The sequence below is a fragment of the Miniopterus schreibersii genome, assembly GCF_964146895.1.
Source record: "Miniopterus schreibersii genome assembly, chromosome: 6".
Lineage (NCBI taxonomy): Eukaryota > Metazoa > Chordata > Mammalia > Chiroptera > Miniopteridae > Miniopterus > Miniopterus schreibersii.
Window position 1 is genome coordinate 61,179,310 of NC_138107.1, and position 19,941 is coordinate 61,199,250.

Below are 19,941 nucleotides of genomic sequence, written 5' to 3' on the forward strand. Positions count from 1 at the left end.
TCTCTCTCACATCAATATTTCTTCCCCTCTTTCCCTCCCTCCCTCTCCCTTCCTCTCACTCTAAAATCAATTTTTAAAAAAGTCTATTGATACTAATTTTTTGAAAAAATAAACTGGTTTAACAAAAGAAGAAATACATTTCTATTCATTTCCAATTTTATGCTAGTCAACTAGTTAACAGTTTTTCAAAAACATTACTGTATCTCACAAAGTAAACATTAAAATAATAAATTTTGTGTGTGACATGTAAAATCTTGCTTGGCTTCATAATAAAATATAAGCTCATTTATACAATGTGGTAGATGTATGCACATACACAAATGAATGGCTGAAAGTTAGAAGCTTTTATTACTCATATTCAAAACATATCTTATTGAATGTCAAAGTGCATTTTTATATAAGTTTAAGCTTTAAAGCAGTGATGATGTTTATGCAAAACCAAAAGTGCAACATGCCCTTGTATACAAACTGTAAGTGCCGCTCACTTACATTGTTGACAGATTTATGCAAAGCTTCACCCAGAGAGTGCCGCTATGAAGAAAAGATCACAGGAATAAAGACAAACATTCAGAAATCAACTAAGTGAAAGAAAGAGAGGGTAAAAGGGAGAGTAAAGCACAGAACATTAATTATAATATACTCAAGAAAAAATAAGTTGAAAACAGTTCTGAAGAAGAAATCAGACAAAAAGAAATTTAAGACTTACAGTCTAAATTATCTGTAGTCTTTTAAAACAGAGTCTGATGTCTGTGGGCCGGCAGACTTACCTATGCAAAATACCAAAGGCCAGTACATATAAATCAGAGTCCAGTTTAAAAGATGGTAGTTACTGCCCGGCTGGGTGTGACTCAGCAGCTGAGCATTGACCTAGGATCCAGGAGATCATGGTTTGATTCCCGATCTGGGCACATGCCCAGGTTTCGGGCTCGATCCCCAGTAGGGGGAGTGCAGGAGGCAGCTGATCAATGACTCTCATCATTGATGTTTCTCTCTCTCTCCCTTCCTCTCTCTGAAATCAATAAAGAAATTAAAAAAAAAAAAAAAAAAAATGATGGTTACTGAAGGACCTAGAAGGCATATCACTGCCCTAAATTCCTCCCAGAAATCTACAATCTATTGCTTCAAAGTATTACACTCAGTATTAATGTTGGTTCATGAAAGACTTCTCTTAAGAGAAATGAGCAGATGAGAAGGGAGCACTAACTTGACTGACTACATGATTTTGGGGCCAGAAAATAAATAAGAGATAAGCACTGAAAAATGTGAAGACTCACTGTAACCTGGTTTAGTACTGGGGGAAAGAAAAAAGAGATGCATTCATATCTTTTTGATCCTATTATCTAGGACATATTTGGAAAAGTTATTTATGACCTGGGTTCCTTTTTCAGAAGCTCACTGATACTTTGAGTGATAAACCACTGGGAAAACCACTAGGCACTCTCCCTCCCCCCAAATATGAAAAACAAATGTGATTTCTGTTTTAACTACTTTACTTTTTTGCCCTCCAAAAATACAAAATAACATTTAAAATTTTTATTACTAATATAAATAGAAAAGTTCCTGTAAAATGGTGTTGACTTTGGGCAATAATCAAATTTTCAGACAGAACAGAATTATCTTTTTCCATAATGTGATTATTCCTTGGCCTGTCCCAATGTAAAGCCAGGTTTAATTTGGTAGACAATCTTTTACTAATAACTTAGACTAACATATTCTAGGGTAGAGTTTACTAGAGTTGAAAAAAATAAGTTGAGAAAAAAGATTAACTTTCTATTTGATTACTCCACGACTTCTCAATCTAAACTTCCTCACACTTTTATACATATTAAGCTTATTAATTTTATTTTTTACTTTTTTCCTATTCTTTCTTAAACTATTAATATTCTTTATATACTAATGAGACACTTAACTTCTCTAGATTGCATAAAACTTAAGAAAAGCTGAGGGATTTTTAATTATAGTTTTTTACCTTTTTGTAGTTGTCAGAACTGACGTCCTAGTACTAGAAGTTAATCTAAAATGTATGGCATTTGCTTATGAAGTAGATTTTACTTTTCACTCTTAAATTTATCACAATACAAAAATGTGTGTGTTGTTGGGGATTCCTGAATGAACTGAAAAACTAACCAACATGACAAATCAGAGTGGAATGCCAGGTGTTCCCTTAGGGATTTTAGACTTTCTACAGCTGAAGAATACTTGAGTCTAAACTCAAATGGCAACCACCTCTGTCAACATATTGTTGCAGGCCATGGAATTACCTAAACCAAAAGGAATGGTCCCTAAGCTGTGACCTGGGTGACTTACCTCACAATCAGGAAAGGCACAATTAGTGCTGTTGGGTGGCAATACCGTTATTGGTTAATACATAAATGAAGTATTCATTTTATTACTCATTTAAAAAACATTATAGTACTACTATATTCCAGGAAATGTCATAAGCAGAGTGAGATAGATGACTGAATAACATCGTAAAACAAAAACACACAAAAAACAAGAAAAAAGTTCATGATAAATATTATTTAAAAAAAGAAATTTGCTGTAATAGGAAATGACTGGAGGCGATACTGGGTTGATGGCAAAGACAGATGTTTTGAAAGAAGTGACATTTAACTGGGAATGAATGAAGGAGCCAGCACAAAATGAGATGATCTTGGGGAAGAGCACAAACACCCTGAGGTGGAAGTAAGCTCAGAGTAACTGAGCACGTGCCTGTGGGGGGGGGGTGCTGAGTGTAAGGCTGAAATGAGATGAGAGACACCCGCAGGGGCATGATGGTTTAAGGTCTTGTTGGACAATAGAGTCAGAATACAGTCTTAATTCAAGGAAGTGCCTTGAGAGAATTTTAAGCAGGGGAATGGCAGGATCTGACATACATCATAAAAGATCACTGAGTGCTGTGAGAAAGGTGAAATTGGGGAGGTTATGTAGGAGGCCGTTATAAGAGTGGCTTGGACTAGTGTTTACTAGGGGAAATGGAGCGGATGGAGCTAGGTATGTTTTGGAGGTGGAATAAGGAAGACTGACAGATGATGAGAGAGGTAAAAACAAAAAGAGAGAAATCAAGGATGACTCTTCATTTTTTTTGTTTTGAGCAACAAGCAGTGCTAAGAACTGAAGACGTTGGGATGATCGATGGAGAGTGTGAATCAATACTTCTGAGTCAGACATGCCAACTTTGAGATGCCTACTAGCCAACCAAGTGATTGTGAGTTCAGGGTAAGAGGTCAAGGCTGGAGATTTAACTTTGTAAGCCACTGATGACGGTATTTAAACAAGACTGGCTGAGATCATCCCAAGTAAGTGTCTGCTTGAAAGAATACTGGATATGCAAAAGTATTATTTGGCAAGCATTCTACATGAACAAAATCCACATTAATAAAAACTGATGCCCTATATAACAGTCAATTTGCTTTAAAGCATCTTAAGCTTCTTGTTAGTTTTTCACTCAGCCTCCCTCCCATCTGTCAACCATCAGTCTGTTCTCTGTATCTATGAGCCTGTTCTATTTTATTTGTTCATTTGTTTTGTTCTTTTTGTTCCCATATAAGTAACATCATATGGTATTTGTCTTTCTCTGACTAATATCACTTAGCATAATACCCTCTAGGTTCATCCATGCTGTAGCAAATGGTAGGATTTCATTCGTTGCTTTATGGCCAAGTAACATTCCATTGTATATATGTACCATAACTTTTTTTATCCATCTGTCTACTGATGGGCATTTTAATCACTATGTATGGTGCAAGGTGTGTACCTGAAATATCGAGGGGATCACTTTGTAAAGTATATGATTACAAACTCTAACCACTATGTTGTACACCTGAAACTAAAACAAAATAATACCAGATGTAAACTATAATTGAAAAATAAAATTTAAAAGAAAAAAATAACAAAATACAGTGAATGAAAACACAATGTTGTATAGTATTTCCCTACCTAGAGAATGCCAAAGAAAGTAAAACTTCATGATGTGCAGACATTTAACTACCTGGTTTAAGAGATCTTCTACTTTCTTCTGCCATGAGTCCCTGGCTGCATTTTTCTCTCGCTCTTTTAACTGCAGAAGTTGAGACATAGCCGCCTTCTTATCCTCTTCGTGTTGAAGTCTTAGCTCTTCACGAAGTTTACAACACTCTTGTCTAGAATAAAACAAATGTGTTTCCTTTATAAAGAGCACTGTTTCTCTCAGTAACTGTAGTATAGTTGCTCACGTTTCCTAAGTACTTAACCAATCCTCCTCAAAAATCAACTCAGAAGAGGAGCCCACTACTTTACAGTTAGGGGCTATAAGGTAAACTGGTAACTTGCCCAAGATCATGGGGTATCAGTTTTATCAGTGGCAGAATAGGTGCTGGAACAAAGAGTCTTCTGACTTCAGGTTAGTACTCTACCTATTTTATATTCAAGGAAATGAAATCAGAAAAAAGCAATCTGTATTCAAGTGAGAGAAAAAAAGAATTCCAATTTCTCTGCATCTAATCAAGGAAAAAATTCATTGAAAATTCTGCTACTATGTCTTTAACAGGAAGACAGTGTAAGCCATAGAGTAGAAAAACATTTTCTGCACAGCTGTATTGATGAGATTACATTACAGAGTAAAAATAGTACCTAAGATTTTCAGTCCATTTTATTTCTAAGTCATGGGCCATTTTGTCCACTCTGAGCTTCTCCTCTCCTCTCAGGGCAGCAAGCGTTTCTTCATGCTGTTGCCTTTCTTGTTCTAGCTCACTCTGAAGAATAGAAACTTTTCAGTCAAGACTAGTCTTTAAAAGCAAAGTTACTGCTGGTTATTTCAAATAGCAGAGTGCGTGCATTATAACTTTAAATTCTTACAGCACAATAATTAATAGTGCTATATCTATGATCATTACTTGAGATTTTCTGACAATAAAATATACGGTATACATTTTATAATTTAAATGCCCTTGTGTAAACTACCTTTTATTAAGGTCTATAACTTTAAAATAATTTTAAATAGTTTAAAGTCAGTATAATTAATAATCTTAACTAAACCTTCCACATCATGGGCACGTGACTATTAGTCAATTCTCTTTATAGGCACACATGTTACATAGACGGATACGGTATTCAAATTCATTCAGAGTCATACTCAAAAGTATGCTATTTATTCAAAGCTTAAACATTACAGCTATACCCCACTGACCTGATTAAAACTATGAGAAATTTAGGCTACTGAGTATTTTTATTATATAACTTCAAACCAGTGGTCCTTGAGTTTAGTGTTATGGTAATATGATAAGACAGATATGAAATCCTGTTTAGATTAGCATAAATCAAGTGGCTCTCTGGAGCCTGGGGCCAGAGGTGACCTTTTAGACAACACTGGCGACCATCAGTCCCTGCCAGCAGTGTAATAAGGGAAGAACAGATGATGGTCTGTCCTGTTATCACAATGACCCTTTCTGGATCACCCACCTGCTAACTGCAGTTGTGAAGGGGTATATCCTAGATTAATGGGAAAGAAGCAAGTCAATGTGGAAACTGCCATTCCATACCGTATTGTTGGCCTGGCTATGAAGCAGTAAGTACTGAAAACTGAATTCAGCCAACTATCCTCTTCACTAAGTACTCTGTCTCTGGGAACTATTTTTCTACCCCAGGTATCAGCATTAGATGGAGCAGAATTACTTAAAGTATATCTCTTTTACTGAATGCCCAGCACTTTTATTAGACATTACTGGGGTGGAAAAAAGGGTAAAAAGAAAAACAAACAAACAAAAACCCCACTTGCTCTTAAGGAAATTTCCCAAAGTTCTGGTAAACAGTGATGCAGCACCTATATTTTCTGAATTAAAACTGTCCAGATCAAAAAAGGAACTGTTGATAGAGTTTTGCCTAACATTTGTATTATGTTCTACTACGTCACAGAAGAACAATGTAAATATGAGCAAGGACCTTAAAGAACTGAAAATGAATCCCTAAATCTAATTCGCAGCGCCACAATGAGAGTGGAGAGGGAAAGGCAACCAGGATAACATGCCCTGAAGGCAGAAAACGGGTGTGCAGCAAAGCAAGGGACACAGAACCTCCAAGGTACCATATCAAAACAATTTATAGTCTATCAACATTTGTTCAGAATATCTAAACTGCTTATTTTAAAGTATATTTTTATTACCTTATTTTTTTATTGAAGTATCGTTGATATATACAATATTATATTAGTTTCAGGTATACAACAAAGTGACTCAACATTTATATACCTTATGAAATGGTCATCATGATGTTGAATAATCATCTGTCACCATATTTACTACCTTAACATCATCTTCCTGTTACTTCTGACTATGGAAAGGACACATCTCAATACAGTTTAGTCAGCTTTATACCACAGAATGCTAACACTGAGATTATGGTCAGTATGTTTGGCATCACATAAATATCTTAAGTTGTGTATTACACAAGCTCTAAATTTCAATCTATTCCTTGTTACATATTAATGCTCATCTCACATAGCCACTAGGGACAGGTAAACAGAAGGAAAAAAGATTCAAAGAGAATCAATCTGTTTATTTTGTCACAGAATTTAAAAACAGAATGGAATTAGTATTCAAAGTTTTATATATAAAAAAATATAACTATACCTTAGATAAAATATAAGTAGGATTATATATATGCATAAACAAGCTATATCCACTAAAGTTTATTTATATGCTTTTAAAATGTCAATTCTAAGCTAAAAAAATTTTGAAATATTAAATAAAAGGCGGCAACATTTACTACGTGCCTACTATCTTGCTAAGCACTGTGCTGTAAATGTTTTATCTCATTTAATTACTACGAGAGTGAAGTTTATTATTTTCCCCAGCCCCTCCAGCAATGATCTGATGAGGAAATTGAGGCTTAGAATAATTAACATGCCAAAAGTTATACACTAAGTGGTGGATCCTGAATTCATACCCAACCAATCTGACTTCAGAGCCAATCTGACTTCTTCACCTGTATGAAAGAAAAAGAAAAAAAAAAACTCCCTGACTACTATTCTCCTAGTTTTATGGATTATTTTCTCTCCTGTCGAAAGCAGTCTAAATATTTGCTCTGCTCCATGAGAATGGAAGGGGGAAGACAGACCTTTCTGATAGGGGTAGTCACAGAGAATCAGTTAGTTGCTATACATGAGAGTTCTAACTCTTACCAATAAAAGAACCATACATACTGTTATGGGTTGAACTGTGTCCCCAAAATATATGTGGAAGTCCTAACCCCCAGTACCTCAAAATGTGACCTTATGTGGAAATAGGGTCAGTACAGATGCAATTAGTTTAGATGAAGTCATACTGGAGTAGGGTGAGCCCTTAATTCAGTAAGACTGGTGGAGTCCTTGTAAGATGTGAGGACCCAGGGAGAATGCCATGTGAAGACAGAGGAAGAAACTGAAGTTACACTGCCATAACACAAGGAATGCCTTGGGCTACCATGAGGTGGAAAAGGCCAGGAAGGATCTGCCCATGGAGATTTAACAGGGAAATGGCCCTGACAACATCTTGGTTTATACTTTCAGCTTCCAGAACTGTGAGAGAACAAATTCCTATTATGGTAAGCCACCCAATTTGAGATACTTTGTTACGGCAGCCCTAGGAAACTAATACACTAAATTATATGCAGTGGGATTTTAATAATCTTTAAGCAAAGTGACTAAATGATACTTTTACCTTGCTGATGTTTAGACTACAGCAGGATTATGAAAGTACCTGAACATTTAATAGAGCATCCTTGGTCTCCTTCAGCCTGCCTTTAGTCAAGTCGAGCTCATTCTGAAGTCTTTCTTGGGAGCCTTGAAGACCAGCAATGAGTCCTTCCGCAGAGCCCAGACCTTGTTCACTTTTCCTTACCAGGTCTTGGAGGCGACCAACCTGCAAGTAAATAGGGTACCTTTAATATACCGCATTGTATTCCACTAGCAAAACAGTCACATTTGTTTTCCTAAAGTCTCCTCTTTAGTTGTAAATTTACTGGATGAATCTTTCTTGATGAGTTTGGAAGGAGCACTCAAATAGTCATTATAGCCTTCATCTGTTGTTTTTGGAAAAAGACCTCCTTATTTATGATTGCCCCCTTACATGACAACCATGTAAATAAACACTTATGAAGTATGCCCTAATTCTTTCCACAGATATATCTACTTGCCACCCAATAAATAGTAAATGTAAATGGAATAAACTATTTAAAAGCCAAAAAACTTCAGACTGTATATATATATATTTTTTTAATGCAGCTATATGTGGATGGCAAGAGGCACATATAAACAAGAATGCACAAAAACAGAAAGTCCGGGTATGGAAAAAGATATACCAGTCACATCAAACTAAAAGAAAGCTGCTTATACAATAATAGACAACACAAACTAAGCCAATAAGATGATTAAGTAGCTAAAACAATTTTATATTTGTATGCACATAACAAAGTCTCTACATATAAAAAGTAAAACTGACAGAATGTAAAGAAAGAAACCCACCATCATAGAATCAGTTTTAGTAATTGGTCAAGAACATAAAAGTAAAAAAGAATACAGAATTTTTGAAGAAAATAGCTCAGAATCTTGATTTAATAAACAGACACATAGACTATACTGTTTTTAACAACTGGATGCACCCAGAACATTACCTTTCTTTCACGTGCCAGGTCACAATGCTGAAAGCCTTAAGAAGTTTCAAAAACTGTTCTATACAACCACAATTTCTAACACAAAGCAATTAAAGTTTAAAAAGCATTTCAATCTCATACAACTCTTCCAGAGAAGAGAAAAGGGAATGTGAGGCTAGTAAAACCTTGATTCCAAAACCAGAAAAGGATGGTGTGAAGAAGGAAAAGTACAATCTTACTCAAACCTAGGCTCAAAATTTCTAAAATCAGTATTAGCAAACTAAGTCTATTATTAGATTTAAAAATATATAGTCCCAGCCTATTTGGCTCAGTGGTTAGAGAGTCGGCCCTTGGACTAAAGGGTCCCAGGTTCGATCCCAGCCCAGGACATGTACCCTGGGTGCAGGCTCAGTCCCGGCCCTGGCTGGGGCCCTAGCGGAGGCAACCAATCAATGTGTCTCTCTCACATCGATGTCTTTCTCTCCCTCCCTCCCTCCTTTCCACTCTCTTTGAAAAGCAATGGAAAAAGAAAATACCTTTGGGTGAGGATAACAAAATAAAAAAATAAAAATAAAAGATATATATATTCCATGACTAATTAGGACTTACTCTAGAAATCCCACATTGATATAATATTAGAAAATTTATTAACATAAGGTACCACGTTAACAAGTTAAAGAAAAAAAGTATGATCTCAATATATACAGAAAAATCAACATCAGTTTGTGGGGTTTTTAAATTAAGAAACTAGAATTACAAGAGAATTCCCAAACCTGATTAAGATAATTTACAAAACAAAACTTTAGAGAAGCATCATAATTAACTGTGAAATGTTGTTACCCTTTACTTTAAGAGCAGAAAACAAAACAAGAATGCTTAATGCTTTTTATCTCTGGAAAGCCTAGTCAGAAAAAAATGACCAATAAATAAATAGATAGACAGATGATGATAGATAGGTAGACAGACAGACAGACAGATAGATAGATGATAGACAGATGTCTCAGGCTAAAGAAAAGACAAGTAAGTGCATATGGAGAAACGAGCCAGGCAGATTGTTGGGGAGCCATTCCAACATGGCACCAAAGCATTGTAAGGGTGCTAAAATATAACTGCAAATGCATTAAGAAGAAAAATCAATTACATGTTTATTAGAACTCTTCTCAGTGAGATTAGAGTGTGTAGGCTTAAAGAACACTTAAGCCATTAGAATTGAGAGTAGAACTCCAGGGGACCTGCATGAGAAACACAGATTGTCACTAAACTGCCTTCTAAAGAGAGTGGGACACTACAAAGATTGCGTTCTGCCAAGAGAGGCGTGCAAATTTAGAGCCAGTGGTGGATTATCTTGGACAACAGAAGAGAGCCTGAGTTAATAATACCAATAACAATCTCAATCTCTATCACTCCCAAATGATATCTTCTCTGGATAAATGTTTAAATATAATTAAAGAATACTGAGAGCAAATTATTAGCCTCCCCATGGGCCCTTGTGAATTTTGGTGTGGTTTCTGTGAGCAGAAGCAGAGTGATGAGGAAGCAGGACTTAAGGACCGCTGGGAAAGAAGACTCCAGGAAGGCAGGAACAGCTGACAAGACAAGAGGGGTCAAGACAAGAATTTGAAGGAAGATCAGTCCACAATCTACAAGAACAGTGAATGGAATGGAGGGAAACGAGGACAGTACTGAGACTGTTCTAAGGCCTAGCTGAACCAAGGGCCAGAGAGAGAGGGGCGGAACACACGACATCATGATTTTAAACTTTCTTTACCTTTCATTTATGCACAGCTTTTTGGTTTGTAACATTTTTATTCTATTCTGTTCTTAGGCTTTTCTAGGCTAACTAATACTATTTTTATGTAAAATTAATTTAGATGTTACTATCTAGAACTTGGGAAGTCTTTTTTCAATGGAGTCAGAGTAGAGAATACTAAGCCAATGTTTTGCAAAAAGGCAGAGGAACCTCCTTTGTTTTCTTCTATACAATGATATTCTTTGCTTTGCTTTTCCCTCCAAAACCACCTTGGGTCTCATGTGTTTGGTAGTCAATTTTTACATGGTGAGATATAACCAATGTACTGTGAATAATTCAGCATCATTTTTTGATTCTTTTTATCCTAGACGTTACTGTCACTGAAGCTCCCCTACTTACACAATGTTACCAAATAGGGTTTTATGGTGAAAACCTAACACAGGTGACAGGTCTAAAGAACTCTTGCCTCCTGACTGGCTGTGCACAGCTTGTGTTCCAGTTCTTTCTTCAGGCCTTCCAGCTCCAGCTGAAGCTGACTCTTACCCTCTTCCAGGTTTGCTTTCTCCTTTTTATATTGTTCCTCCAATTCCTTAAGGAGAAGAATGTTTAAAAGATTAACAAAATTTCAAATATCATATACTTCAAAGACTCCAAGAAAAAGATCATTGCTTATATTTTGATAATTATTTCTCCAAATTAGCTTTACCCATAGTTAATAATATCAGAATTAATAGTGAATCTAATTAATCCCAGGGGCTTAAATTCTATCATTCTGAATAACTTACAATGTAGCGGTTAAGTAATTTTTTAAATGGTAAGACTATTTGGTCTAGATCAAGTTGTAGTAAAAACCCAGAAATGTGTTATATAAATGATAATTTAATGAGATAAAGAAAAAATTCTGTCTCTTAAATTCATAATTCTTTTATATTTACATTGTTAAAAAATCCAGTAACACTCTGGAACTCAGTGCTAGACTGGAACATAGTGAAAAATTAGCAAGTACAGAATCCAGACATAAAGAGCAATACCAGCAAAACTGATACTTACTGAAGAACACTTACTATTTCCCAGGCATGTATTTAATACCTTGGATACAGATGCAATAAGACATGGTGCCTGCTCTTAATAAGCTCATCATATTAAGCAATTAAAGACTATGCAATTAAAATTTGATGTATATGGGAAGTACTGGAGTATATGGATGGGGAACTGGTAAGTTCTAGCTTATTGAGGAAACCGTGTAAGGCCCAGATCTACTATGCAACACTGTCTGTCAATGGACTGCTATTAGCAAGCTTAGTACTTAATTGAGGGAAAACAAAACAAATCATTTTCCCAGGAAAGAAAACTGTCTACAAGAGAGTAAGTGCTTCATCTAGCCGAGGGTCCCTGAGGAGCACACCTCTTACTGTCTCACGAAGAGAAAGCTCGAGATCAAAGGAGTGTTTCTCTTGTGGCTTACAAAATAGAAGTGCCTCATATCAACTTAATAAACCATATCCCATATCAAGAGCTTTCATGTATGTTATTCTTTGAACCAAGATTTACAGAGTAGTTACAAGTCAGCAGCCACCAAAATGAAGCAGCTCATTACTCCACGACATAGGTCACACTGGATCATTACAGGAACTCCATCAATTTAAGTGCAATCCTCAATTGCATTTTTCTTACCATTTGCAGTTTTCTCTTATCCTTAATTGCATTACTGTGGACAGCCTCAATTGCCATATGGTGCTTCCAAGCCAATTCTTCCAAAGTCTTCGAATGGGCCTCATTTAATTGAGCCACTTCCCCTTCCAATCTATTCTGCAGGTTTTTTAGCTCCAACTCATAATATTCTTGCTGAGTTTTCTTTGCTTCATTTACCTTCTAAAATTAAAACAAATAAAGGTCAATAATTGGCACCAGCTTTTTTCATTACTGCTATTAGTATTTTGAATACTCAGTAAATACATAAACTTGAATGAACTGAGTACCACGGGGTTCAGACTATGGAACATGAGAATCATATACACACCATTGGTGTTTGCAGAAAATGACAGGGTGGCACAGGCAAAATAAATAATTTTAAAGCAAGTGATAAAATAGGCTATTATTAGGTTAGAACCAAATGTGAATTAGCACATCTGTACACTTAAGAGAGGCTCCCTACATGTCAAAGCTGTTCATAAAATGGCTTAACAATTTACCCGCTCAAATGATACTACTCAATACAATTTTATTGAGTGCCAATTATATGCCTTTTAAGCATTCACAGTCTAATGACAAAAAATGTCAAAAGACAGTGGGCAATATAATTGTATAAGTTCTATGAAAGAAGTGTGCGTCACATGTTGTGAGAGTATACAGCAAAGGAGCCTAATTTGGATAGGGTGGGAAAGAGTATGTGTGTGTGTGTGGGGGGGGTCTGTGTGTGTAAGAGAAGGGGAGAGAGAGATCAGGGAAGGCTTTTCAGAAGAGAAAACATCTGAGCTGATGACGATGACATGTTCTCTCAGTTACATTCTTACAAGCCCATCAGGAAACTAGAGATGAGAACATTTCAAACCTAGATCTGGTGTCAAAAGCTTGCATTCATAGCCATTTATAGCATTTTGAAGATGAGAGGTAGTCAACCAGGTGGTAAAGTTCAGGTGTAGATAGAACATAAGACACAAGGCTGGGAGTGGTCAGGGATGAGGCTCAGAAGTAGGCAGGAGTCAAATGATAAGGGGTCTTTTCTGCTAAGAACTCTGGATATTATTCTGACCAGAATGAGAAATCAATGAAGTGTAATTAAATGACATATTTTAAAAACCAATCATCTTGGCAGTAGGTTAGTGGGCTGACTCAAGGCAGGGAGAGCGGTCAGGGGGTTGTAACGGCCGGCAATCCAAGCAAGAAATGGCAGGTGCCTCAACCTAGCATCTGTAAATGGGTGTAAAGAGGAGGGGATGGACTAAAGATACATTAAGGGAGTGGAACCAATGGGACTTGGTAACAGATAAGGGGTTAAGGAACCTTAATCGAGAATTACTCCCAGGGTTCCAATTTACCAAATTAGAAAGACTAGCGCTATTTGTCCTTTTGAGGGGACAAAGTTCTAGGCATACTGATTTGATACATTTGTGAGATATAGTGGGAGTTAGATACACAGGATTCAAGTTCAGGGAAAAGATCTGACCTAGACCGACAGATTTGGGAGCTGTCACAAACAAGTGACAGCTGATGTTACTGAAATTGATGAGCGTGTGGAGTGAGATGAAAATGCTGGAGAACATCAATGGTAAGGAAACAAATGGAGGAGGGGCGCTTACAAACAAGCCTGCAAGGCCAGGAGACAGGAGGAACACACGAGAGAAATACCAAGAGAGAGGGGATGTAAATCAGAGAGGAATAAGTACCACAGTAAGACAAGATCCACCAAGTCCAGCAACCAGGATGTCACTGGAGGCTGCGGCAAATGCTGATTCTGTGGGGTGGTAGTAAGAGAAGCCAGACTGCACCCGGGCAAGGAGTGAATGGGAGGTGAGCAGGGGGCAAGGAGAATAGACATTTTTCAACATGCTTGGTTGCTGAGGGAAGGAGAAAGGGTATCCAGAACTCCCACTTGGTATTGTAGATATCTGAAAAATTGGAATGAATATTCAGAATTACTCTACACATGATATGTCTTACTAGTTTAATCTAGAAATTCAGTATGTTGGTATATGAATTTTCAGAGCTTGATGTTTGTCATCCTTTTCAGTTTGATGGAAATTTCCTAAGTACATATGTGACAATACATTTCATCCATAGAAAACCAAATATCATTAACCACAAGTATACATTCCACACAAATAAAAGTTTATTCCGTTTGAAATAGGTTGAAATGTCTTAAGTTTTTACATTATAAATTGTTACTGACAATGTTTTGAACATGTACACAAAATGGGATAGTCTAGATTTACACCTTTTTTCCTCAAACACAAACAACTAGAGTTAAGAAATAGACTGAAAAGAGGAAAACTGAACTCGTTCCTTTCCTTTCTTGGGGAGGGGGGTCCCCCATTCATTTTACCTTCTCCAGTTCCAGAACCTGCTGCTTCTGCTCTTCATCCAGACTCTGAGTTTTGCTTTTCAAAAAAACTCTTTCTTCTTCAAGCTGAGATAATCTCTCATTGGCCCTTGATTTTTCTGATTCTAGATCTTTAATTGTAACCTCCTGGGTCATTTGAGTTGCTTGAAGCATTCCAATATGACCTACTCCCACAAAAGAAAAACCCCTCCAATTTAAAATCTGTTGCAATGTGGTATAAAACAGTCTATATTTATTGACACAATTGTACTTGATACCTAAGTGAAGTAAATGGTCTGCATGTACACATAGTTGATTGATTTCTTCACTACATAAAATGGAAATATCTGCCATGGGAATACTTTGCACCCAAGTAGAATAATTTAAATTACAAAGAAGTGCACCAATACTGCTCCTTGCACCCAGGACCATGCCACTTATTTTTAAAGATTTCAAGCTATACAAGCTGAAGTGAACCAACTATTCAGGGGTTGGAATAAATGTATTAGGAAGGAGCAAAACAAAGCAAAGGCGGGTGCCCTAAGATTATGGCACCAAAATGAGTAGTTTGTTTTTTCTAATCTCTTCTTTTTCAAATTCTAGCTAAAGAGGAAGAAATCTGTATGCAGAGAGTAAAGACAGTAGACAGCAGTTTGTTTGACACTGAATGTTTTAGACAAGAGACCTCATAAAGAACTAAGGTGGAGTAAAAGACAGATAAGGACAGCGATGTTATGAAAAAATAAAATGAATGACAACAGCAAAAAAGCGGGGGGAACAGGGAGATAAAAAGTGAGTGTGACTGTTCTGAGCACAATTTGCACGTAGCTTGTTAGAAAGGTATTGATTAAAACAAACTCATAAACGTAGACAACAGTCTGGTGGATACCAGAGGGAAAGGGGGCTGGGGAGAGGGTGAAGAGGGTAAAGGGGTTAAATATATGGTGATGGAGGCAGACTAGACTTTGGGTTGTGAGCACGCAATGCAGTATAGAGATGGTGTATTATAGAACTATACATTTGAAACCTATATAATGTTATTAATCAATGTCAGCCCAAAAATTTAATAAAACTTAAAAGAAAGTGAGTGAGAGGTAAAGGTATCAAAAAGCATATGTTAGGGCAGGTCACAAAGCACCCTGCACCAGCAGCACCTGGGAACTCCAGTTCGAAATGATGCTCACCCCAGACCCGCTGAATCAGTGTGTCCGGAGCTAGAGCCCAGCATCTGTGACTGTACATGTCCTCCTGGTGATTCTCATACATGCTTGATTGCAAAACTATTACTTCAGGGAAAGGGTAATCTGGGATTCACTGATGAATCATCAAATCAGGTGATTCTCAAAGAACTAGTTCAAATGGCTTCACCTGGCACACTAAACACTCAGGCAAAATATCACTCCAGAACTGACATGGGTCACCCACATCCTCTGGTAAGGACTAGGAAATTAGCACAACAGCCATGTCAGAATGGGCAACTCAGCTTTAGTTTGTAAAGTGATCCTTATTAATAAGCCAAATGAAATGAGGATGCTGCAATTTACATACTGTTCCACTAATTTACATATTTTACAATGCATGTTGTTAACAGACAAAGCATCTTAGAGCGCAATTTTTAAAAATATTGTTTTATTGATTTTAGAGAGAGAGGAAAGAAGCGGGGGAGAGAGAGACACATACACACACATCAGCGTGAGAGAACAACATCAATCAGGTGACTCCTGCACACACCCTGACCAGGGACTGAACCTGCAACCTGGGCATGTGCCCTGAATGGAGATAGAACCAGTGACCTTTTGGTGCATGAGACAACACTCAACCAACTGAACCACAATGGCCAGGGCTTAGAGTGCATTTTTATTTTAGTGACTGGCTTACTGGTGCGTTAGTAACTGCTAACTTTTAGTTTTTCTATAAAAATATCCATTTCTAAAAATAAGTTGTCATTTGCTTATTTATGATTAATGAATAAGATATCAGAGCCCTTTAACATCGAGTCTAAATAATTATAAAATATTAGAAGAAATAATTATAAAATATTAGAAGAAAGACTAATTTTGTCTTGAATCAGCAGTTAAGTGTTGGTTCTCGTTGAGGAATACAGCAAGAACGAAGGTCAGACATACTGGCTTTGAGGACAAGGTCGGAAGCTTGCTGCTGCACACGCACTCTGGCTGCTGCCAGCTCACTCTCCACTTCCTTGTACTTGCTCAGTAAGGCCACCTCTCCCTGCTTGGCATCATCAAGCTGTTTCTGAAGACCCTAAGAGAGATCAAATAGCCATTACTAATATGCAAGATTGATGCTAAGCAAATAATTAAATTATAAACATCAACAACTTCTCATTAAAAAGTCACACATAACAGTGCCAAGTTTTAAATATGTTTTGGTGAGTGACACTTATAACCATTTTTAATGAAGGGAAAGGTAAACACAGAAGTAAACCCAAAGTCCAATATTTTAAGGATCCCAAAGCACTTATGGAAAAATTTAACATGTTATTTAAATAAAACCCTTTCACAGAAAACATTCAACAAGACTTTAAGTTATTGTTTGGCCCTTTAATATCTTTTCAGGTCTTTTTGGGTCTGAAATTCCAGTAGGAAATAGTAATAACTACAGAGTAGCAAAAATTATCCCGTCATTGATTGTTTTCCTGCAAAGGAGTAGAAAATAGCAAAATGGAAAAGTGAAAGTAGTCTCATTGAAAAGAAAAAGAGGAAAACTGGGGGAAAACCTGTGTGTTGAATGTAGTATTCTTTACTCACCTGAACACTGTTCTCCGCTGTGACAAGGGCTACCTGAAGTTTTTGGCATTTGTCACGGAGACTTCCGGCTTCATCCTGTACCATCTGTAACTCTGTCTTTAATTTCCCTATGGTTTTTCGTAGAACTGCCTCTTGGGCCTGAAATTCTTTTCTAAGGTCAGCTTCCTTTTCCTTGCTAGCCTGCAGGCTTTCTGCGGTAAAAAGCTGTGATCTTTTCAAAGTATCAAGCTCCCGTTCATAAAAGGTCTGAGCTTTATTCAACTTGCCTTCATAATCCTCAATCAGCTTTTTCTGTTCGTGTCTCAGCTTTTCTAGGGTTTTGTTTAAGGTCTCCACCTCCGCTCGGTGCGGGTCCCCTGCCTTCTCCTGCCCCTTACCCACGGAGGCACTGTGATCCTGCTGGGACTTCAACAGCTCTTGGATCTCCCGTCTGTGAGCAGTCCGCAAATCTTCCAATGCTGACCTTTTGTCTTTTTCAAACTGTACTTGGAGCTGTCCAAAACTCTGTAATCTTTCTTCAAATTTCCTTCTAATCTCTTCCACCTCCCTAGACATGGTTACTATGCGCTGGACATGCTGGGCTTCTGCACAAAGCTGCATATCCTCAACTCTGTGCTTGTAAGCTTCAAACTCTGTCAGAGCCTGCTGCTTCATCTTTATGTGGTCTTCCAGTGATGCTTCTAAAACCTGGATCTTTCTCTTAAGGTCTAACTCCTCTGTTATTTTGCTTTTATATTGTAATATTTTTTCTCTTGTTTCAGCAAGAATTTGTTGGATTTCTTCTTCGTGAGCATCTTTGAGGGCCTGAATGGCAGATTCATGCTCGTCATTTTTAGTGTTCAAGGCATATATTACCTGCATAGTTTTAAAGAAAGGAGAAAAATTCACTGAATATACACTATGTTTTTGCTGATTTCATTTTCATTTATTTATTTTTCTAACTTGAAGTTAATTCTTGCATTTTGATTGATATTTTTCTATGCACTTAATATCAACTAATATTAAATACTGAAACATCATGCATTGATTTTGAACTCATAAATTGATTTACTTAGCAAATTGTTATCTTAGAACAATCTTAAAATGTGCATTTGAAGAGTTTTTAATTAGGATTTAAAAGCATTCAAAATTAAGAATGTTTTACTACAAATAAAACAATGAGGAAGAGAGAGACAAAGGAGGCCACCTGACCTACGAGAAAGGAGTTTTCCTACGGCCCAGTCGAGCTTCCTGGGGGCAGTGTTGGGGGTCAGGAGGAAAAGCTCATAGAAAGTCTCTGCCCTACACTAGTATCCTAGAGAGAGGAGAGGCTTAGCGTGAGTGGAAGCTCTGGGCTCTAAGTCTTCCCAAAGGCCTCTTTCACCTGTTTAGTATCTGACACATTCTAAATTTAGAAATTTCCTTTTCTAATTCCCCTCTGGTTTTAAGGCCCATCCTCTTCTCTCCCAAGTGGTCTCCTTACAAATGCTAGTTATTACTTTTCTGCTCACATATCAAGTGCTGTAGTTTGACTCACTGCCTCATTTCCCCTCTGCCTCCAAGCAAGGCAGATTCTTACAGCCAGAGTGTTCTGGGTACAGGTCTTTATTTCCATTTTAGTCCCCGGGTTTTAATGACCCCATAGCAATCTCCCCAACCTTAATTCCAAATGACATGTTCCCCTTATAGTAACACTCCCATTCTTCTATGTTCCCTGACACCCTCCATCACACCACTGCAGTCCAATAGTGCACTATCCATGACCATTACCTAAGGCTTAGAGATGTGCCCACTTTCTTCTGAAGAAAAACGAAGTGAACACTATACAATCCAACAATCCAAAAGCGAAAAAGCAGCATCCTGGAGCTTTGCTCATTTTAATGTGCTCTTACTCTGGCTTTAGAGAGGAGTCCCAGCACCAACAGCAGACACTGCAATTAAGATGCGAAAGCCTTGCCATTTCTGTAGAGAACTTGTTTATGTAACCTGCCGCAATTACACAGACTACCTGGCTCTTCACATTATCCTGGTGGCTCTAGATCCTACTGCTAAATCTGGGCTGTACCTGCTGGGCCTGCGGCTGCACCTGGAAAAGGATGACACCTTGCAGGCCTTGCCCACTCCAGCGGCTTCACTCTCTCCACACAGAACTTTGTCTTGCAGACCCAGTCCCGTCTGTATCCTCACTTGGTCTCCTATAACTATTTTGTGAGATCTACTCATACCAAAGGTAAAGAGACTGAGAAATGACAGGACCCCCATCTGTCTTAATATAGCTACCCTTTCTCCTCCAAGGTCCACAGGAAAATAAATGCACAGGAGGGAAATAAATGTTTATTTATAGTCTTTCTCTAACTACCCTAATTCCAAAGCCCAAGCCGTGTTAGCTCCTTATGTCCCTAATGAGCTAACACAGGTCCCCATGGAGGGCTCCTTTCATTTACACATTTATAAATCCTGGAAAGTTCCATGGCTTCCTACTCCCTCCCCCAGGGTCATACCTGCCTACTATGCTGATGCAGAAGAGACTGGGACCCTAAGAAAAAACATGCCAGCCAGCCATAGAGAAGTCCATTTGACAGAATGCCTAGAGCAGAGCTGGCCTTGGCCCTGGGTCTCATACCTTCTCAGGGCAGGTCTTCATGCATCCCCTATACATCTCAGAAGCACATGGAGGGAAAGAGATAACCCAAAGAGATAGAATCTCCAGAGAAAAACAAGTCACACCACTGGCACTTTGCTTGAGGTAATGATCTTAAAAAAGACCAGTCCATGGTGGGGATAAAATGTGGGAGGGAAGC

General features: G+C 37.7%; 1 protein-coding gene across 8 annotated transcripts in view; it reads right to left on the reverse strand.

Moving 5' to 3' along the window:
* Positions 1–19,941, reverse strand: part of FAM184A (family with sequence similarity 184 member A) — a 76,470-nt gene that overhangs the window by 27,766 nt on the left and 28,763 nt on the right. For all 8 annotated transcript variants that reach the window (XM_081139713.1, XM_081139710.1, XM_081139717.1 and 5 more), the window contains exons 2-9: positions 17,162–18,016; positions 16,520–16,655; positions 14,397–14,578; positions 12,029–12,226; positions 10,821–10,943; positions 7,713–7,874; positions 4,612–4,733; positions 3,992–4,142 (exon numbers count right to left, since the gene is read on the reverse strand). In XM_081139713.1, coding sequence (XP_080995839.1) covers positions 3,992–4,142; positions 4,612–4,733; positions 7,713–7,874; positions 10,821–10,943; positions 12,029–12,226; positions 14,397–14,578; positions 16,520–16,655; positions 17,162–18,016 — 1,929 coding nt within the window. The remainder of the gene's footprint in view (positions 1–3,991; positions 4,143–4,611; positions 4,734–7,712; positions 7,875–10,820; positions 10,944–12,028; positions 12,227–14,396; positions 14,579–16,519; positions 16,656–17,161; positions 18,017–19,941) is intronic.